The sequence below is a fragment of the Canis lupus genome, chromosome 26 (genome assembly GCF_011100685.1).
Source record: "Canis lupus familiaris isolate Mischka breed German Shepherd chromosome 26, alternate assembly UU_Cfam_GSD_1.0, whole genome shotgun sequence".
NCBI lineage: Eukaryota > Metazoa > Chordata > Mammalia > Carnivora > Canidae > Canis > Canis lupus.
Window position 1 is genome coordinate 13,814,988 of NC_049247.1, and position 21,833 is coordinate 13,836,820.

The 21,833-nt window shown below is 50.4% G+C and overlaps 2 protein-coding genes across 6 annotated transcripts in view; one reads left to right on the top strand and one right to left on the bottom strand.

Annotated features, from left to right (window-relative positions):
- Positions 1-21,833, top strand: part of RNFT2 (ring finger protein, transmembrane 2) — a 96,917-nt gene that overhangs the window by 70,252 nt on the left and 4,832 nt on the right. The window contains exon 11 of one of the 4 annotated variants that reach the window (XM_038575219.1): positions 19,419-19,642. The exons of 2 other annotated variants lie outside the window; for them this stretch is intronic. In XM_038575219.1, coding sequence (XP_038431147.1) covers positions 19,419-19,439 — 21 coding nt within the window. In that variant the 3' untranslated portion in view covers positions 19,440-19,642. Of the gene's footprint in view, positions 1-18,725; positions 19,309-19,418; positions 19,643-21,833 lie in introns of those variants that run through there. One more of the 4 variants, XM_038575218.1, reaches the window with a different exon arrangement.
- On the bottom strand, positions 28-20,059 carry HRK (harakiri, BCL2 interacting protein). 2 transcript variants are annotated; one of them, XM_038575221.1, is made up of 3 exons: positions 19,728-20,059; positions 18,632-18,728; positions 28-4,870 (listed from the first exon to the last, which is right to left on the bottom strand). In XM_038575221.1, the coding sequence occupies exon 1, from the start codon at positions 20,057-20,059 to the stop codon at positions 19,784-19,786; it is 276 nt and encodes a 91-aa protein (XP_038431149.1). In that variant the 3' UTR covers positions 28-4,870; positions 18,632-18,728; positions 19,728-19,783. The 2 variants fall into 2 exon arrangements, with proteins under 2 accessions (XP_038431149.1, XP_038431148.1); XM_038575220.1 differs by lacking the exon at positions 18,632-18,728.

The window sequence follows — 21,833 nt, forward strand, 5'->3', positions numbered from 1 at the left end:
TGAAATGAAAACGCAAAGGCCTTTGGCTGGAAGCACACAACCAGTTTTTTAATAAAGTCATTACAAATATGTACAAAGCGTCTCCAAGGTATGAAATTCCTCTTACAAAAGAGCACAACAAACCAGCAAGGTTAGAACCCAGAACGGAATGTTCCCAAGCTTATTGCCTCTCTGGCTGAGCCAGAGGCCTCACCGAGGTTCCAAACACCCCCACAGCTATCCCTGTCACACACACACATAGACTCCTGGGCACTTATAGTGCAAAAGACTTAAGGGTTCCGGTCAGGGAGGGGACAGGAAAGAGGTAAGAAAAGCTTCCCATGTCCTAGGAAGTAAGTTGAACAGGCCCTGTTTGCAAACCAGACGCTCCTCCAAGGGACCTTAGAGAAATTAAGGACACAAATGGCAGGGCATAAATACGTAAAATTGCCAACTCAACCAATCCAGCCTGTTCTGGAGTGTTCCCAAATGCAACACTCTCTTGCTCCCTGCTGGGCCCTAGGCTGTGCTTGCCCTTGAACTAGCAATGCTATGGACCAGCTGAGGAGGGAATCCAGTGTGACAGAACAGTTAGCTCATGGGTTTGCTTGGGGGGGTTGGGGGGTGGGTCATACAGTCCTGAGTTCAAATCTTGGCTTGGCCACTTCATTCTTTGTATGCAGCCTTAGGCTAGGTTGAAAACCTTTTGAGTCTCGGCTTCCTCAACTGTAAAACGGGAATAATAACTACTGTCTTCCAGAATGGGTATGAGGAATAACTGCAGAAACGTGTAAAGCACTCTCCACAGGGCTCAGGAGTGGTGAGCACGCTGTAGATGGTGGCTTTTGTTACTGCATGAAGCAGCAAGAAGGAGCTAGGCTTTTCATGCTGGGTGTCAGTTGAGATCACAGGCTTTTTAATTTCCTCCATGACTAGTAGTGCTCTGTAAATATAAATACTATAGAACCATCTGCCAGCAAGGCTTGGGGTGATAGGGATGGCCTGACAAATCTGTTAAAGACCATGAACCAGACTGGAAAGGGACAATTAGCATCATCTGGTTCCAGGCAGGGCTGCCCCTCCACACTCCATACATAAGTTTCTTCCCAGATGGGATTCTACAACCTGGCACATTGTAGGTGCTCAATAAATAGGTATTAGATGGAAAAAAATGCTATTTTAAAAAGAAAGTTTTGGTCTAAGCTTTAAAATGACACTTAATGACACCAACATCCTCCATCAGCTCCTATGGGACTAGGCTAGGGTGTCTAGCCTGTGCCCCCTCACCCTCCAAGCAACTTCTGACTCTGATTGGCCCAGGCTGACTTAAGGAAAGATTCAGAAAAGGAGTTGGTATCAACATAAAAGAAAACCTGCATTCTGATCACGGCAGCTTCTGATACCAGGTGGACACTCAAAAAGTCCACAGTGGCAAACCAGTGTCCCCAAAAGAGACTTGTGCAGGATCAGAGATGGACTCTCACAGTTTCCCAACTAGGGGAAGTGATATTTTATCAAGGTCAGAAACATGATAATAGCACGAGATCTGCTACGTAAGTTGTGAAACCAAAGTCACAGTTTCATCAGTCTGTGACAGTATTGTTTAAATCACCATTTTTCCCCATCAAAATAGAAAAGAATTTCTTAAATGAGACCACTGGGAGAAGTAGAAAAGAAGTCTCCAGTAGCTCAATGGAAGAGAGGAAAACAAAATGGGAATTGGGTTCTAGGAGAGGCTCATGGCCTAGGACCATGGACAGCAGCCAGAGAGGGAAATGGGCTTCCTCCTAGAAACCTGTTACTCCAGCTACATCTAGGCCAGGAGGAACATGAAATGGAATCCCAAATTTGAAATGGGGTAAGGAGATCCTACTTGCTTATGGGGGATGGGGAAAGAAGCTTCTAGAAGGGAACAGATCTAATTTGGAATGGGAATGTTAAAGTCCCAGGAGGCTCCTGTCCCTGTGGCTTCTGGACCCCCACCCTCTGAGAGCAACCAGTACCATCAGGAAGGAGGCCCTTCTGTTTGCTCCTCACCTCATTATGCAGCAGCTACCTAAACAATGATCTCAGAGGCCTCCCTCTGCTTTGCACGGACACGCGTGCGCGCACATACACGCGCGCGCACACACACACACACACACACACACTGCTGTCTGCTGAAACCCGATATGAGGTCTTTTTTAAAATTTATTTCAAAGCCTCCCTCCCTCTCCCTCTCTTCACAGACGCTCTGCAGTGAAGCTAATCAAAATCAATGACTCCTTGGCAGCCGGAGAAAAGCGGGGGAGAGAGGGAGGGATGGTGCCAGCACTTTGCACACTGTGGAAATATTTAAAAAAAAAAAAAAAAAAAACACCACCCCACTATCTCATGCAATCCAAGTAATGCAGCCTCAGAGACGGTGGAGACAATATATACATATATATCATGCTTCAATTTCCTAATACAAATGTCCATCAAGAAGTCAAATCTCATATAAAAACAAGCATTAAAAACAACCCCTTGTCAAAAATCGGGGCAGTCGAGAAGTGCACTCAAATTAATGATGTGCAAGAAAAAGCCAGGATTAGATAAATACACAGTTTCTATTAATACAAGAGAATATGTACAAGGGACTTGGCTATAAAGCTCCATCAGGAGGTCACGGGTGTCCAGTTCTCAGCAGTGTGGCTTCATTGAAATCAAAATTGCCCCAAACACCAACCCCAGCATTTGGAGTTTGGATCCTCCTGCGAAAATGTCAGAAGCTAGTAGGTAAGTCAGGGCTGAAAAAAGAGCTTCTCTGACATATCACCTCTCCCCTGTGTCTGGATGGTCAGTGTGGCCCTACTGCAGTGTTGAGGGTACAGCCTTAAAGCAGCAGAGTAGCTGTGATCACGTACCATTATAGTAATGAAAACCCCCTCCCCAGAAAATGGGCTGAGCCGGAAAGTCTCTAGTGTTTGGCTCGGAAAGTGACGATACAGAGGCAGACACCGTGTTTCATATCATTCTAATTAATTAATGTGCCTTCTCTAAGTTCGTGGCTTGGTGGGGATGTCGCCTGCTGCTCTCTGCAGACCCTGCCCACACACTCATCCCCTGCAAACATAAATGTGGGGAGGGCCCCCCTCAACAAAAGGGAGCGAACTCTCCATCAACAAGCTTTCCTTTTGCACAAACCTTCTGGAGGTGGAGGTGGACAGACTGCCCTCACCTTCAGTGCTTTGGGTTACATTTGTCTTTAAAGGGCTATTTAGGAAAACATAAGGCATGGAAAAAAGAAAGAAAGAAAGACAGCTCCCAGCTTGCAACAGCGCTAAAAGGTCCTGCATTCTAAAGGACCTGGCAATTTTCAACAAAGCCTGTGGGGAATAATTCAACCCCATGTCAACCTTAACAACGGCTGATCCCTCTGCTGGCTTCTTAGAACTGTAAGGGTATCTGCAAATCAGTCCAGTGGACCCCCTGTCCTTAGGGACTGGGTGGTGACCTGCAGATCCAGCCTTGCAGAATGACAGTCTGATCCCCTCGCAGTCTGGAGCACCACCACCTCAGCTTTGCACAGGGCACTGTGTGAGACCCAGCACAGAGGAATAATACCTGGTGTTTTTTTGCATTTTTAAAAATAAAAGCAAAAAATAATAATTGCTCCCTGAAGAGTCTTTGCAGCCAACTCTCAGTCCAGCACACATTTTTTTTTTTTTAAGCCCTTCTAGAAACTTCTGAAAATAGTAGCTTATCCTGGGGGAAAAAAAATCAGACCCTCAGTCAGTCAGTGAGATGCTGGTGCATTTCATTTAAATGACCCGCTCCCTCCCCCAGTGCTTCCTCCTTATAAATCACCCTTGACCAGAATGTAGCCATTCCTTGGCTCTTTAATCCATAAAAACCTAAGCCCTGAAATCCCCTTGGGGAGTGGGGGAGGCCATGGGCTGAACTCCCAAGATACTTTTGTGGGGGTAGAGGACATAGCAAACAAGTCACATATGAGGTCAGCTTTCCGCCTCAGTAACCAGCAAGCCACTCCATACCATCCCTTCCCTCCCTCCCCGCCAGATCCCAAGGTTTGCTCCAAAAAACGCCTCTGGATTTTCATCCCCACAGAGAAAGAGAAGAGACTCTCAAGTGGCACTTTTGCGACTTGTCCCTTTAAAAAGAGAATTTGAAACAGCAAAATAGAAATCTCTCTTGTCCCCTGGCCTTGCAGTCTGGCAACAGAACACCATGGCAGCACCGGCAAGAACACAGCACCAGCAAAATTTAAGTGAAGCACCAGAGACACCAGACTGGTAGGAGAAAAAAAAAATCTCAATTGTCTTGATGTGACAGCAGGACCGTCTATCTACCTACATAGGTATAGAGAGACTAGGACTTGTCAAGACTTTAGAAATGGAGAATCCCAGACTGCCCCTACAGTGCTCCTCCTTGTCCTCCTTGCTTTTTCTCTATTTTGCCTTTTTGCAATTTCACCACTCACTCCACCAGCATCCCTCCCCAGGTGGTGGGTCAACTCTGGGGCTAACTCCCACCAGTCTTTGCAGATTTCCTAGGTACACAGTAGGCATCTCTCTTCCGGTGCCCCAGACACAGAAGCATCAAAGTTCGCATGGGAAGGTGCAGAAAAGGGAGGGGACTGTGTCCTTGACAACACATGCACTGAGTAGTAATATTCATATTTTCTTTTTTTATATATATAGAGCTGTATGTAAATAGCATTGGGGTGTCTGTTTCTGCAGCTGGATATGCAAAGGGCTTCCCCAGTTCCTTTCCGCACACATTGCTACTATTGCTCCAGGCTCCTCTTCACTTCCTTCTCGAAGTGCCAACTGCGGCCTTTCAAGCTCTGGGCTCCCCCTCAGGAAAACGGGAACCAGCTTTCTCCAAGGACACAGGGTTTTTCACCAACCTGCAGAAATAAAGATTGGTATTTCGGTCAGTAGGCACGTGCAGACAGCTGCTGGGGATGACGTCAGTGCCTTGGGCTTCTGCACTGCCAGCCCCGAAATGTCCGGGAGGGAGGCAGAGGGGGATGGGAGAGAGCTGCTAGACACAGAGCTTTGATTTGGAGGAAGGGCTCCCCAGAAGCTAGATTTTGCACCCGCCCCCATCCCTACCATGGCCAAAGCCCTGTCCACACAGCAGCCATCCCTAAACAAACATTTGTTTGTGCACACACACACCCATTTCTGTTTTCAGATGTAGGCATCTTCTGTGATTAAAAAAGAGAATGTAGGGGCCCTGGGTGGCTCAGTGGTTGAGCGTCTGCCTTTGGCTCAGGTCGTGATCCCAGGGTCATGGGATCAAGCCCCACATGGCTCCCTGCAGGGAGCCTACTTCTCCCTCTGCCTATGTCTCTGCCTCTCTCTCTCTCTCATGAATAAGTAAATAAAATCTTTAAAAGAGAGAGAGAGAATATAGAACCACTCTGCCCCTTTGCTCCTCCAAATCAGGAACAGGACCTTCATCTATTCATTTCACAGATCCATATTCAAGGCAGGCTTATAGGATAGTCTCTGCTCTCATTTATTCATTCATTCCCAAAACATACGAAGAATCATGCTAGGTGTCACAAACCCAATGACATAGCTCTTGCCCTTTAAGGGGTTCAGAAACCAACAGAAAGAGATAAGAAGAACTTGATATCAAGGACATTGTCGTGGGAAGAGCAGTCTGGATAAACACGAACTATGGGAGCCCAGGAGGGAAAGGGGGAGTCAGAGCCCTTGAGAGAAAGAGTACTGAGCGATGCTAGGAAATTAGCCAGGATAAGATGAGGCATTCTGGGAAGGGCAGAAAAAACAGCGCTTACCCCCGAGAATTGAAAAACATATATTTGTACAAAAACTTGCGCATCGGTATTTAGAGCAGCATTATCCATAATAGCCAAAAAGTGGAAACGACCCCTAAGTCCATTGACTGATCAAAGCGGGTATTTCCATTCAATTGAGTATTGTGCAGCCATGAAATGGAGGTATGGACACACTATAACCCGGATGAGCCTTGAGGTCATTATGCTAAATGAAAGAAGCCAGACAGAAAAGATCACATACTGTATGGTTCCAACGTATATGACATGTCACCAAGAGACAAGTCTTTAGGGGCATGAAGTAGATTAGTGGTTGTCCAGGGCTGTGGGGAGGAAGGAGTGAGGGAGTCACCACTAGTGGGGATAGGGTTTCTTTTGGGGATATGAAAATGCTCTAAAATCGATTGTGGGGATGGCCGCACAACTCTGGAAATACAATAGAAACTACTGAGTTGTATACTTCAAAAGGATGGATTTTCTGGCAGGTGAGTTACATCAGAAGGAGGAGGAAGAGGGAGCAGAGGAAAGGGATGAGGGAGTGGCAGGGACAAAGGGAAGAAGCAGGACAGAGGAAAGAACAGAGCAATGAAATACCCCCACTAGGTCAAGGTGCTTGATGAGACTCCAGCAAAGCCTGGGTGATGGGGCGGGGAAGGGGTGAGGCCAGAGAGTTAGCAGGGGCAAGAAGTTCGCAGAGGACGGCGCGTTGGTCCAGAGCAGGGGGTATGAGAATTGCCATGTGAACAGGACAGACCAAGTGGTGTAGGAGACAAAGTGGGAGAGAGATCACTTTCTGAACTGGAGAGAATCCAGAGAATCCGGGATATTGACCTGTATGAACAGCACTAATGGGTTTTCCTGCTGGGTCTGGTCAACAGAAGGCCCCGATGGGGTAGGAGTCCAGGGTGTGTACTCCCCCAGCTCCCATTCTGTGGGGTCCCAGTGCCTGCTGGGCTAGACTCTGGTTGCACTCCAAGTCCCCCTCCAGACTCTGGTTCCTACTCCCTCACCTCAACCCTCCAGGCAGGGGTGGACGGCTCTCCTCTGTGGCCTGCCTGGTGGTGCTACATTACTCCTCCCTGCTTTCCTAAAACCCTGTCTACATTCGGTCACCGAAACTTCACTGAACTCTTCTCTGATTACTCAGCTTGGGGAGGGACTCTCTGCCTCTTACTTGTACCCTTAATCAGTATGTACGACCGTGTGAACCACATGAGTTCCAATCCCATGGACCCCACAATCGACATGAGCTGACACAAGGATCCGAATCAGTGACCTCAGTCCTTTTGTTCTGACCTGCTCAGGTGAAGGCAAAAAGACCTTTACGACCACCTAAGCCCCGATTCTCCTTCTATTCCATGAGAGCAAAGCAGGACGTCTACATTACTGTGTTGCCGCCCTGGGTTTTCATGGGATACTGAAGCAGTCATCCACTAACTCAGTTGATAAACACACTCAATTTAGTTTATGAAAATCGCTTTTGTAAACTCTAAAAACTCACGTTGTTGGCGCCTAGTCACACTGATCTCAAAGGTCAATGGAACCCTGCGGCACTAGCCTAAGATAATCACGCTGCCTTGAGCATGCACAGAAAGGAAGGATGGAGGGAAAGAAAGGAATCACACCTATGTGCTACGGAGCATGTTGACTTTGTGCTGAGCATTGCTCTGGACACTAGATGAGGCCCCAGAGCCTGCCCTCGATTTGCCTCCAGCGTTTCTCGGGGAGATGTGACATGCCAGAGGCCAGAACGGCGAAGACCACTGTCCATAGCTGTATGGACAGCCCAGGAGTCAGGATGTGGCTGTGCTCACCAGGAAAGCTTCCGAGAGGAACCAAGATTCGAACTGGGTCTTTAAAAGATGCATTCATTTTTTTTTTTCAATAACTGGAAGAAGGAAGGATCATTTAAGTGGGGAAGGGGCCAGAGCAAAGCACAAGGGCAGTGACACATATAGCTCAATCAGGGGATCATGATGAGCAGGGACCTACATCCCAAAGTTGTGCAGAGTGAGGCTGTGTAGATGTGTCAGTTGAATGTTGGTGATGAAGGGAAAATGATGATGGTATCAGGAGAGGTAAGAGAACTCTACTTTTATGGCACTGATCAGCTCCATCCGTGGGAGGAATGGAATTTTCTTGCAAAAGTAGGTAAAGGATTTTCACTTTTCCTTCCTGCAAATCATTAAACCTATAACGAGTCAAATTTCTAAGAGCTTCCAAGAGCAGCTACATGGACCAACTTGGCACCTGTTTATGTCTTGGTGGCAGGTTGGTGTCCGTAGTGACAGATGGACATTTGAAGCACGCCTCTGTGCAGCCAGTGGATGCCATGTCACCTCACCCTACATGGAGGGCACCTGCACATACACTTCTGGGGATCTTAAATGTGACACGGTAGGCCAGGAAGCTTGCCCACTACTTCCTAGGCCAGGAAGTAATCACCTAAATATGCACAAGAGTGTTCCTTCCAACTTTATTTGTAATAGCAGTAGTCTGGAAACATCTTGTAAGTGCATTGGTGGGAGATTGGATTAACACATTAAGCTACCTGTGTGTTAGAAAGAGGCAAATCTAAATGTGCTATGGTTCTTTTTTTTTTAATATTTTATTTATTTATTTATGTATTTGAGAGAGAGAGAGAGAGAGAGGGCAAGAGACGGAGAAAGCCCCTAAGGGTGCTATGAATCTTTTTTTTTTTTTTGGGGGGGTGCTATGAATCTTAATTGAAAAGAGCAAATGGCCAAACAGCATGATCCCAGATCTTTTTTCCTTCAATGAATATGTATATGTGTATGTGCCTATCTACATATCCATATAAAGAGACGTACAGATATGAAAAATAGTGTAATGGTTAAGAGCCCAGGGGCCCCTGGGTGGCTTGGTTGATTAAGTGTCCAACTCTTGATTTTGGCTCAGCTCATGATCTCAGGTTGCACAATCAAGCCCTGTGTCAGGCTCTGTGCTGAGTGTGAAGCCTGCTTAAGATTCTTTTTTTTTTTTTTTTTTTTTTTTTCTGCTTAAGATTCTTGCTCTCCCTCTGCCCCACCCCTCCTGCTCTGTCTCAAAAAAATTTTTTTAATAAATAAATAAATAAATAAATCAAACAAACTATGGTTGACTCTTGCACAATGTGGAGGTTAGAGGCACTGACTCCCCACACAATCAAAACCCCCTCGCATAACTTTTGGTTCTCCCAAAACTTAAATACTAATAGCCTACTGTTGACTAGAAGCCTTGTTCATAACATCAACAGTCAATTAACACATATTTTGTATGTTCTATGTATTATATACTGTAATTCTTGTAATCAAATAAGCTAGGAAAAAGAGAACATTATTAAGAAAATCATATGGAGGAGAAAATACATTGCCAATACTGTCCTATATTTAGTTTTTTTTTTAAACTCTGCATATAGGTGGACCCGTGCAGTTCAAGCCCATGTTGTTCAAGGGTCAGCTGTATTTTTAAGAAATAAAGTCCACCACCCCCTCTGAGCCAGTGTCCTGCCCCTGAGATGTTTTTCCTCAAACTTGGCTCATAAAAAACTTTCTCAAATGCTGACTCACAACCAAAGCTCACAGCTGAAGAGAGCCATGACACTTTGCCTTTTAAAAAAAAGTCCCTATTTCCACTTGGCACCCACAGTGTGGAGGGGGCAGGTGGGCAGAGGAGAGAATGTGGAACATCAGGGCCCTACCTCCCTGGAGCACCGTGCTATTACCCTGTTGTGGGTGCAAAGGTAGGAAGCTGTGAAGGCAAGCCCCATCGCAGCAGTAGATCAAGCCAGAGGCTCGCTCCCTTGTTCCTGTATCTGCGATGAGGACTCTTGGGTCCCCTCCTAAGAGGTCTCAACATTTAATTAAAAAAAAAAAAAAACAGATCTTTTTTGGTCTTGCTGTTTGCACAAGTGTTAAGTTACAAATTCAAACAGCAGAGGAGAGATAAATAAAGGGAAAGCCCCTGTCACTCCACCCTCTAAGCCTCCCAGAATATTTTCTGTGCATTTACTGACACCGTGTCTCTCCCCCTCATCCTTATGTCCCCAGAGCCCATCATAATGCCCTGGCCAGAGTAGGTGCTCATTTCAACCTGCTGGGTGAGAGTGGATATGTGAGCAAGAGAATAATGGTGGCAACTCCCCCACTCTCCGTCCTTGGTTTCAGGGAGCTGGTTTTGACTGTGGAGTTTAGACGGGACCAGCAGTTGATCCTAGCACCTAAGAATCATGGGGACAAAGGTCTCCATGCAGAATCTTCCTAGAGGGATCACTGCTCTGGTCTGTGTCTCCAGTCTCCATCCCTGAAGTTCATGCTGCCCACTTAGGAAGGTAGGTGCTGAGGAGGTAGGATAAGGGGATTGAAAAAGCAAAAGTCTAGGGCTCCTGGATGGCTGACTCTTCATTGGGTGTCTCTTTGTTTCAGCTCAGGTCATGATCTCAGGGTTCTGGGATCGAGCCCCATGTGGGGCTCTGCACTCAGCTGGGATTCTGCTTGAGATTCTCTCTCTCCTTCTGCCCCTTCCCACCTCCTCATGTTCTCACTTGCTCTTTCTCTCAAATGAATAAATTTTGAAATTTAAAAAATTTTTTTAAACAAACTCACCAACATGAGTGGGGGGAGGGGCAGAGTGAGAGGGAGGAGCAGGGAGCCTGATGCGGGGCAGGCACCCCAATAAATAAATCTTTTATAAAAAGAAAAGAAAAAGAAAAAGGCTGGATCTGAGGCATGTGAGAGAGGAAGAGGCCATTTGGCAGCTGCTGGAAGGGATGGTGGCTCCCCTGTGCCCAGTGCCCAGCTAGTAGTGAATAGTTATCATTGCCTCAGTGAGTGGTCATCAGTGCCTCAGTGAGGGGTTACCAAGCTCATCACTGAGTGGTCATCAGTGCTTCAGTGAATGGTTATTGATTACGTAAAGTCTGTGAGGAGAGAGCAGAGAACTGAGAGCTTCTGCCCACTATGAAATTATAGCAGGTGGACCTTGAATGCACACTAACTGGACTTCCAGAGGGTAGCACTGAGATCTGGGAGGCAGCAGAGGATGGACACCAAATCAAATGGGCAGACCCTTCTTAAAGTAGCCTTGCCAATGTTTCCCACATTATAACATGCTCATTCTTTGACCCAATAACTTCACTGCTAGGAACTTCACTTTTTTTTTCTAGTTGCAAACTTGTCCAAACAAGAATACACCTGGTTCATACTCTTAGAAAATGAGAAACAACCTAAATGCCCCTGGGGAGGTGACCAAATAAGTGAATCATGGTTTATCCAACAATGGAACACCATGCAGCCATTAAAAAGGATGATGAAACCTTTCTTTGTTGACATGGGAAGAGATCGGCAATCTATTTTTAGTGAGAAAAAGCAGATTACAGAACAACATGAACAGATGATCTCACTTATTTAAAATAGGGTATGTGTGTGGGTGTGTGTATGCATCAAGGGATGTCTGGCCAAGTGGTCCCCTAAATAGCAGGGGTTGCAAATTTAAATATATGCATGGATCCAGTGAAGTGTGCCCAGGAGAGGTCAGGGTAAGGAGAGAATCTGTGTCCCATCTAAAGGGGCTGCTGATACACATCCAAGCCTTTGCTATCACATGGGAATACAGACCCGGTCTTTTCAGATCTTTCCGTTTGTTTAAGAAAAACTAGAAATACGGGCTTCTACAAGAATGTGCCTGATTTTTCAGTGCTGGGGGACATGTGAGTCAAACAAAACCCAAATGGCAGGCCTGATTTAGCCAGAAGACCACCCGGCTAAAGGTTGGCTAAGGTTGGAACCCTTGACCAGACACTGGGACACTCTTAGATAGAGTCAGCTGGCATTGAGAGCCACCTCAGCAGCTATCTCTGTGCCTCAGTTTCCCTCTCTGGAAAGTGAGGGACTTGGATCAGCTGGTCTCTAAAGTCCTGTGTAGCTCTGGCTGTATTTCTAGAATGGTGACCTTTTGGATCATAGATCGTTTGAGAATTGGATCAAAGTCTTGGTTTCTCTCTCAAGTAGGGAGAAACACAGAAGTATGAAATCGGCCAGTGTTATGTGTAATCTTGGGGGGTTCCTAAATTCCTTGAGGCCTCCCCGAATTCATTCATTTATCTATCCACTTATTCATTCATTTATTCAGTAGTTACTGGATGTCTGCTCTGTGCTAGTCACCATGCCCAGCTTGGGATATAGTGATGGGCAAAATCAACATGATTGGTGCCCTCACGGGATGTGGAGGCCAGAGTCTCCCAGGTTGGGAAATCCTGTCCTGGAGGTTCCCTCACCCCTGGTACAGAAGCCTAAGCAGGCTGCTCGTGAGCCACAATGCAAGACTGGGAACTGCTTCAAATAAAACGCTCTAAAAAGTCTCCTATGAGTTCCCGCCATCCTATGAGTATGGGCTCACAGACTGAATTTTATCACAAATAAGAACAATACGTATCTCATACTACCATCTATCATATTCTAACATTTTTCTGAACATCACTGACGTGCCCCCATACTGCTCAGAAGGTAAAGGGACACTTGGTAAATGGCAGCCTCTGGGCCTGATCCAAAAGTCAGCCTGACTCCAAAGTTCATGTCACTTTCCACTACAGACATTTTAGGCTGTCCTGTCTCAGCATAAAATCTGGGTGAATCAGATAGTGGTTAAATTCTCAGAATCAAGACTTGGGCCCCATGGTGTGCCACCGAAAATATTTTACATCTGGGCTGTCTTTGAAAGTGGTACCTCTTCTTAAATCCATCCCATTGGCCCTGACACATTCCCACTCTCTGAAGACCTCCCCCTGCCCAAAGCTAAGTTTCCCCATCATCAGTATGAGCGGTTTTCAGTATTTATTAAGTACCATGTGCTAGATCCAAGAATATCAGATGTACACAGTACCTGGCTGTACCACGGTGATAGGCAGAGCCAGCCAGGCAGGGGAAGCTCTCCAAACCCTTAGTAACATTGCTCTGACTCAGAGCTCTTCTCAACATTGGGATGGGCATGCACGGAGTCATCTGCACTCTCAGGCATTCCAGCAATAGCTGGAGGTGTGTTCCACAAAGAACATTCCACACACAAAAATCCACAGATTCAGCTGAGGATGGTGACAGCCAACTCAAGAGGCCAGTGACATAACTGGGACATGGCAATAAATGGCAATTTTTGTCTAGAAAGCCCTTCTGGACCTGTACCACAAGGCTTTATACCCTTTAGACAACTGTTATAATGAAAGAATGTTGACATATGCTTTGATAGCATACAGTTCCACTTGGAGCCATTTTTAAGAAAATCATCCGTGGGGATGCCTGGGTGACCCAGTCGGCTAAGTGTCTGCCTTCAGCTCAGGTCATGATCCCAGGGTCATGGGATCCAGCCCCACATGAAGTTGAGCTCCCTGCTCGGTGGGGAGCCTGCTTCTCCATCTGCACCACTTGTGCTCTCCCTCTTTCTCTCTCAAATAAATAAAATCTTTAAAAGAAAAGAAAATCATCCACGATGTGCCCAAAGAGTTATACGCAAGGATGCTCACCATCATGTTGGAAACAATCTAAATGTCCAATGGTAGTAGATTGGGAAGGTAAATGGTGGAAGAGCCAAATCATGGAATAGCAAGCAACTTCTAAGTGTGTCATAGAAAATATTACAGGGCATAGAGAAATGTCTGTGCTATAATGGAAAAGTCAGGTTACAGATAATAAATATCTAGAGCGAGTGATTCCATTTGTTGAAGTCCCCATCGGTGCATTTTTTGAAAATGGAAAGAAGCCTATAGAAAAGTTAACAGTGAGCAGTAAGATAAAAACAATCGACAAAAATGGTCTTTTATTCAGCATTTTCCAAGTATTTAATAAGGAACTTGTAATATTTTTTGTAATCCAGGAAAGGCTATTTTTAAAAAGGGAGAGGATATCACATAAAATTTCCCAAAGTAATTTCATTCCATCTTGCCCAAGTCTGTGGTCTGCGGAGCAAAGGTTCAATGATGGCAACACTTTGTGGGGGCAGCCAATTTTCTCTCCATGGAAGGGTAAAGGACGTTTCTCCATCCCTGGGCATCCAGCCATAATAAAAGGATTCATCTCACTGTTGTGGGTTAAAACAGAGATCCCTCACCCAATAGCAGGGGCACCAGTTTAGGGCAGGAAGGAGACAGGGAGATGATGCTGAGTTGAATGGTAACATTCCTTACGTGATAGAAATCCAGCCAGTATCTACAACATTCTAAGGGTGAAGAGGGCTGAGTATCCATGAGCTGGTACAGGAATCAGGACCTCTCAGATCCTGGCAGGAGATGAACTAGTTCATTTCCACTGAGAGGCTGGGGTGAGAGTCAGAGCCAGGGTTTTCGGCTCCTGAAGTTCTAGGAGCATCTGAGGCCAGGACCCAGGACTCATTCATCCCTATATCCCTGCATCCTGGCACCTGGCTCCTAGCTGGTGCGCAATGCATTATGCAAGTGCATGATGATGGAATAGTCCTCTTTACTGCGTCACATAATCCCCCTGCCCTTGTGAAGTGCCTGCTCACACACCATCTGCACTATGGATCCCGTTACTGATGAAAGTGTCTATGAGCTTGGTTTTCTCACCCTCTTCTTCCTATTGAGCTTGGAACCAAACTCAGCCTTCCTACCATGGCCTCATCTAGCCACTCCCTGCCTCTCAGACTTCTTCTTCCCCAAGTTCATGTGGCTTAGCCGCACTACTCGGGTTTCTTTCTCCCTCAAACACACCTTGCTAAATCTCACCTCCCAAGCGCTGGACTTGCTGTCAACACCTTTCTTGCAAGTCTTCACGTGACCAGCTCCTTGTCATTCAAGTCACCAATCTCCTGACTCCTCCTGAAAGTGGCCATTCCTAACCACTGCAGATAAGGAGTCCCCTGGGATCTCTATTACATTCCCTTCCTGTAATACCTTCAGAGTCCTTGGCACTTTCTGAAATTATCTCTGTGTTAGATTGTGTCATCCAAAAATGGCCACATCATCTCCTGTCCCACGTGCTATTCTAGAACTTTGTCACCACCCCACGGAGTGGTAGCTAACTCCACTCCTCTTGAATATGGGCTGGCTTGTGACTTACTTCTAACCTAAATGACTTCTGAAGCTGGATCAGAAAGGGCAAAGCAGCTTCCCCCTGGTCCCCTGGAAGCTTGCTCCTGGAGCTCTGAGTCACCAGGTCAGAATCTAAGCACCATGAAGCTGCCATGCGGTGGAAAAGCCCAGGCCCCAGAAGGGGTGCAACAGAGATCCCTGCTACCTCCTCCCCATGCCCACCATGATTCCAGCCCCCAACCAGCCTGGAGCAGAGACAGGTCACCCCTACTATGCCATATCTGATTTCCTAACCCATAGGATATATAAGCATAATCAGACAATTGTTTGAAGCCACTAAGCTTTGAAGTAGTTATAGAGCAACAGTAACCAGAACAATCTTTATTAACTTATCTGTCTTTTTCCACTAAAATGTACATGAGGAGAGGACCTCATGTATCTTGATCCTTCCTGTGTCCACAAAATCCTTCGTCCAATAATGAATCACTCAATAATGAATAGCTGAGTAAGTAGAAGCAGCTGAATTTGGAAATACCTATCTTTCATGGTTTCTGATTAATTGATTGATTAATTACATAGTTATAGTTATTATAGGCCTACTATGTGACAAGGAAGTCACATACGGCAGCGGGGCATCCCATTGTTCCCATAAAATCCTATCCCACATAACACTGGTGATGACCAGAGGGGAAAAAGAAGTCCCCCCTTCTCCCCTCCCTTCCCCCAGTAGAGGTCTGAAGAGACGACTGTGAAAAGTCAGAGGTTGCCAAATCCGCCCAGCCCACATCTGGGGGTGTATTTAATTATCCCCGGGTGCAGCTGTTTTTACATTGACAGCTCAGTCACTTGTGCCCTGGCCTCTCACTAGGCAAGCGGGTGACTCCAGACAGGGACCATGTGGTGGGAAGGCTGCCAAGGTCCTGCACATCTGGCCCCTTCCCGGGGGGTACCTCCCCAACAGCTGTCTCCTTCCTTTTGGATTGCTCCCTCCCCTGGCCTAGGCTTTCAAGCTCTAGAAGTAATCTTGGCAGGGGTGCAGTAGGCCGGGTGGGAGGCTGGAGGGATGCGCCTCTCGGTTTAACTACTTAGGCCCCAAAGTACCTGCCAAGAACCAGTTAGCATGTCTGGCTGGCAGGCCAGGCCGTCATTAATTCATTAAAGCAAGCTGCGCCGGCCCATTATCTCCCTGTTGCTGACCAGTCGCGCCTCCTGGGCCTGCAGAGTCTTCTTCCTCCCCTTCTTCTTCGTCCCAAGGTGAGATCTGCACACTGTGGGCCCCTTCTCACAGCCAGATTCCCTGGCTGTACTCTCTCCCTCCCTGCCCCCTCCCAAGGCACAGTTCTCCCTGCCTTCCCGCCTCCGCCAGCCAGTGCTCACCAGAAAGCATCTTTTGTTCCCTCTCTCCCATCTTTGCTGCGAAGTGACTGGTTAAATCCCACCCATCTTCCTCTTGGCCTCCCCCAGCCTCCAAGGAGCCTCCCCTGAGGCTCTAGCAGGAAGGGAATCTCTCTAGTGCAGGAATTCATAGCTCATAGCCCCCTCTGCTTGCTGCCTGTTGTCTTTTCCTCCCTTGCCCCCCACCCCGAGTCATCTGGGGGGCAGTGTGCTCAAAAACAGAAACTCCAATTCCATTTCTGATGTTGCCACCAGTCCTTTGGGACTCCAGGGAACCCTCTCTGCCTCCATTTCCCCTTTGAAATAATAGGAATGGCATTACCCATTTCAGAACAGCCTCTGATGAGTGAACTAAGTGCCAGGCACTGCACTGGGCACTTTAAATGGATGCTCTCCCATCAGACTTCCAACAGTCCTAGAAGAGGTACAGCTCCAGTTTAGGCTCACACTGCCAGCAAGTTCCTGGGCTGGGACTTAAATCCAGTTCCATCTGATCCCTAAACCCATGCTTTTTACCACTGGACTGTCCTGGCACATCTGGCCTTGATTCCCCAAGAGGTCACATAGGGATGCTGGGGAATTGCCTCCTGACAAAGGCAGAGTGTTGTCTGCTTTGGGAAAGAAATATATTAAGTGCACAATCATAAGCATGGGAGCTCACATTTAAATACTTCTTATGCATCTGGCACTGTCCTAGAACTCTCTAGATGTGAATGCATTTCACCCTCTTAACAACACTTTTGCCATTAAGTACTATTATTGCCCCCATTTTAAATATGGGGAAAACTGAGTCTCGCATGTGTTGGTTTATTTAAGGATGACTTCTGAAAGAAGTATTGCTGGCTCACGGTGGAGGCTCAAAACCAGTCTGTTGACACTGTTGCCCTGCCTATAGTCCAGTTCACCCTAAACGCCTAAGAGAATTGCCTGCCCAATAGGGCTGGCTCAGGCCTCCCTGAAATACATAAGGCATCCTCTGAGCACTCCCACTTCTCCACGGTAGGAAAAGTGGAGAGGACCGCACACGGAACTCAACACACTGTCCTCCTCCAGTGGATTTTCCTTCTTTCCGGTCTTCCTAACTTAGCAGAGAGGCTGGGAAAAGACGGGTTTCCCCCAATTAAGTCAAACGCAAAGCCCGAGCTGCAGGCAGGAGGTGGCTGCAGGCAGGAGGTGGCGGCCAGAGAACTTGAGGTTCTGGGACAGGGAGGGAGGCGGGGAGGCCAAGCCTGGTGAAGCCCAGGGCGGGAGCGCAGGAATCGCGCGGTACCTAACTCCACCCGTGTCCCGGGGGAGGGAGGCGCGGCGCTGCAGGAAAGCTGAGCCGGGCATTCGGGGGTTAGGGCACTCGAGGAGGGAGCACCCGGGAGGGTGTGGCTGCAGGGGACGCAGGCCGGGCCCGGCCGGAGGAAGAAGAACCCGGGAGTGCCCTGGAGTCGAGAGGCAGCCGGGAACTCTGGGGCAGAAGCAAAGTGAGGAGGGAGCAATAAAGTGTAGGCGCCAATTATCTGCAGTAGCGACACTGCTGTCGGAGGCCTCCCCTGCCGCGTGGGACCCCGGCTCCCAGCTCCTCCCGCGCCCCGGGCGCAGAGGGGCGCCCTCGGTCCTCCCGCGCGCCCTAGGGGAAGGCTCCCGCCACCTCCCGGCCGGCAGCCTCCCGCGCGCGGCCCCGGAGCACCCCTAGCCCCGACGCGCTCAGGTCTGTTCTACCCCGGGGTGGGCGCCCGGCCTCGCGTGCACCGCCCTGTCCTGGGAAGGGAGCGCTCTCCCAGCCTCCCTGCACCCCAAGACCGCGGCAGGCCTTGTCCTCGCCCTCCTCCTGGGTGCCTCTCGCTCGCATCTTGCGACTTGTTCTCCTAACAGCTTCTCTTCTTCTCCAGGTGCTCCATCTGCCTTTCCTGGTCTCACTGTCCGCTGTTTCTTTCCCTCTCCTTCCACTTTCTTTCCGCCTCCCCTTAAATTCCAGGCTGTGGGCTTCGCGTCTCCCGCTCGACTCCCTGTTTCTGCTCCTCCCTCCGCCCCCCCCCCCCACCCAACGCCCCGTCCAAAAGGTTGTTCCTGCCCCTGGGATCCTGTCCCAACCCCAGCCGGGTCCCCTCGGCCCAGGGCAGCCCCTCTCCCCGGACGGGGAGTAGCGGATGGGACCTCCGGGAGGGAGCCGGGCAGAGAGCGCCCCGAAGCACGCACCTCTCTTCGCCAGCGCCCGAGCTGCGCCGGCCCACGCGACATCTGTCGCCCGCGCTCCCGGCTCACACCCCGCGCACCCCCGCAGCTCCCCGGGCGCTGCCACCCCCCACGCTCCGGCTGCCGCCTCTCCCCGCGGGCGCCGCGCCAGCTTCTCAGGGTGTCGGTGCTCGGCGCGGCTCGGCCCCGGGGCCGAGCGCTCGGCATCTGTGGGTGGGGGCACCCTGGGGCCGTGGCTTTCTCACCTTCGACCTCCACCTTCCAGCCCTAGATCCACCTGTGGTGAGCTCAGGCTGATTTTCTCTCCTTCTCATTCTCTGCCGCTCTGCTCTGTTCCAGAATCTGAGAAGACAATCCCTTACACGTTTGCTCCCCTAGGCGCACAGCTGGTGCTCAAGAACTCCCCAACCCCAAGGGCCTAGTGCTCCGAGGATGCTCAGTACCGTTCTCCCACCGGGACCAAACACAGTGGGTGCTCAATTCTGACTCTCCACGCCCACCAGCACGCAGCGCCCAGCATACCGCAAGCTTTCAAACATTCGGTCCCTGAACATTGACGGCCTAGCACCCAGAAGGAGCTCGATAAATGCTCTCTTATAAAGCCTTCCCCTTGGGGCTTCCCTAACAGCCTCAGGTCTCAGCCCACTTTGGGGGCACCTCCTTCTCCATCTCGGTTCCAACCTTCCGGTGGAGAGGAGGCCCAGCTCCAGAAACGGGACACCTCGTTGCAGAAGGAGTGAAGAAGTTGGCAAAGCGGAGGGAAACTGTAAAGTGCGCGGGCCGTGGGGGAAAGACCGCTCCGGCGGAAACCTGGAAATCCAGAGAGGCACTCGGGGAGACGCGGGGACGGAGAGACGAGGGAGGTGCCGCTAAAGAAGAGGGTTCGGAGCCTGTGGCGACTTAGGAGCTGCAGATGGCTCGCAAGAGGACGGGGGGCGGGGGGGGGGGACTTGCCTCGAATCCGCGATGGATGTAATTCTTTGGCTTGGCTTGTAACTGCGTCCTCATTGCAAACACACTTTTTACTTGCAGTGCGTGTTTACTTGGGGATGATGGAGGCTAAAGTTCCCCCCTCCCGCCCCAAAGCCATCCCATTGGAGAGAGTGGCAAGAGGCGCTCAAGGAGTGGAGAGAAGAGGCCCGAAACCGCGGACCTGGCCCCCAGAAGGAGCGATGGGACCCGGACGGGAAGGGGCCGGCGATGCCGGCGCGAGAAGGGAGCAGAGGAACACGGAGACGCGAAGGGAAGAAAGCAAAGCTGTCCGCCGCCCTCGCGCCCCCAGGCCGCCCCGCGCGCCCATCCCCGGCCCCGGCCCCGCGCGCCCGGCGCCCGCTCGCGTACCTGTTGCTCCCTCCGGCTGGGTGTCGGCTCCGGCCCCACCAAGAAGCCCCGCGTTCCTACAAGTTCCGCCTGCCGAGCAGCCAGGCCGCCAGCGCCGCCACCTGCGCGGCCGCGCACAGCCAGGGCCAGTAGGTGGGGAGCGCGCGGGGCGCCGGCGCCCTCCGGCTCCGCGCGCGGCGCCGCCACATGGTGCGCTGGTGCAGCTCGTCGCCGAGCGCCTTGAGCCGAGCGGCCGTGAGCTGCGCGGCGGACGAGCGCAGAGCCAGGCGGCCCGCGCTGCAGGCGCACACGGCCGGGGGCCCGCGGCCGCGGTGCAGGGGGCACGGGCACATGACCGCTCGCCTCGCTCCCTCCCCGCGCTCGGGCCGCCCCTCGCCTCCGCTGCCTCCGGCCTCCGCGCCTGCCTCCGCCGCGCTCCAGCCGCCGGGGGCCTCCCCTGGACACCAAGTTTCTCCTTGTGTTGTGCGTTTGTTGTGCTGACGGCGCTATTATTAATTAAAGTGTCACATGGTGGAGGGGGGCGGGGAGGGCGCGGGGAGGGGGGTTACATCATCCGGCCCCCGGGGGGGGGGCTGCAGGCAGAAGAAACCGAGAGGTAACTTTTAACCCTAGCGGCGCCGGCAGCGAGAGGGCGCGCGCGGGGGAGCGGGGAGCGCTGGGACGGGCCGGGCCCCCGCCGCCCGGGCCCGGGCTTGGGGGGTCGCGTGGGACCCCCGCCGAGGCGGAGAGCGCGAGGGAAGGCCTTCTCCTTCCCTTTTTCCTGAATTCAGCTCTGCTTCCGATTTGGCGAGGGAAGCAGGCTTGTTTGCCGTTTTGGATGAAGCTGATAGAGAATTCGGCTGCATTATTCAAAAATACTCCGAGGCTATTGTGTTGTTTGGGGGAGGGGGGTTGACTCCAGAGTCTCCTGGGAGAGCCAGATCCAACCCGACTTGCCCACTCTCAGGTCGGACTCGGCACCTACAGGCTTCGCGTCTGAACACACCCGACACTCGCCCCCGCCCCGCTCCGGGCCTCCCGGCCAGACCCTAAGGCAACCCCGGCGCCTCGGGAGAGCTCGCTGGAGGCGGGGTGGGGGCTTGGAGGTCGTCCCCAGCCGCAGGGGCGCGCGCCCGAAAGACCCTCGCGAAGGGCTTTCTGGAAGGAAACTTATTTTTGTGTGCTTCCTTGTGAATATCCTTTTCCAGGGTTACAGTTGGCGACGCATTTGGAGACGCTAAGGAGCCGACGAGGGGGAGGGGCTCAGGGGACTTTCGCCTGGAAAGGCTGGAGTCGTCCCCGCTCGCGAAGGTACCGATGGGCGAGGGACGCTCAGGATTTGGGGGCAGATAACGAGCCCTTCTCTGATCTTAAATTTAATGGGATTCAGATAACTTTGGGATTCAAGAAACTGGAGGAGTGAGAGGTGGCTGCAGGCCAGCTGTCTGGGACCTGATGAGGAAACTTCGATGGTGTCTTTACCCTCTGGCAGAAGGCTGCCAAGGCCCCAGTCCTTTGGTCTCTTGAAAAACATTCTCAAGACTAGGAACATCGTTTGGGTTTGCGTTTGTCCTGCAGAGAGACTTCCCGGGGCCTCCAGCAGGGTCAGGTCTCAGGTCCCAGCTCTGCAGTGTGATCTTGGTGGGCCCTGCCCTCACCCAGACTTTTCCTATCTTTAGTAAGGATCAACACTTCCGCTTCTGAGTGCCTTCTGTGCAGGTTCTGGGGCTCAGGGCCCCGCGGGGCTGCCTTAAGTAAATCCCCCAACACTTGAGAGGGGGGAGGTGGCTGCTATTACTATCCTATTTTACAGATGAAGAAACTGAGGCACAGGGAGGTAAGGCCTCTTGCCCAAGTTCAAAGAGTTAGTGAAGAATAATCCTGGATCTAAATTAGGGCAGCAATGCTGCAGACTGTAAGCACTTAACCATGGTTTTATACTGCCCCCTGTAATCTGGGAATAATAATACCTCCCTCCCAGGATTGGGGCAGAGATTAAATGAGAGAAATGTATGCCAAGCACCTGGCATGCAGCGGGCCCTGAATAAACCTTGGTTCCCTTTGCTTCTGGCCAGCACCACTTCCTCACTCTCCTGGGACTCACCTCCTTAATCCCCCCTAGTCTTT

What these genes read in the sequence shown, in the direction of transcription:
- HRK (XM_038575220.1), bottom strand. Translation starts at nt 20,059, where the DNA reads ATGTGCCCGTGCCCCCTGCACCGCGGCCGCGGGCCCCCGGCCGTGTGC.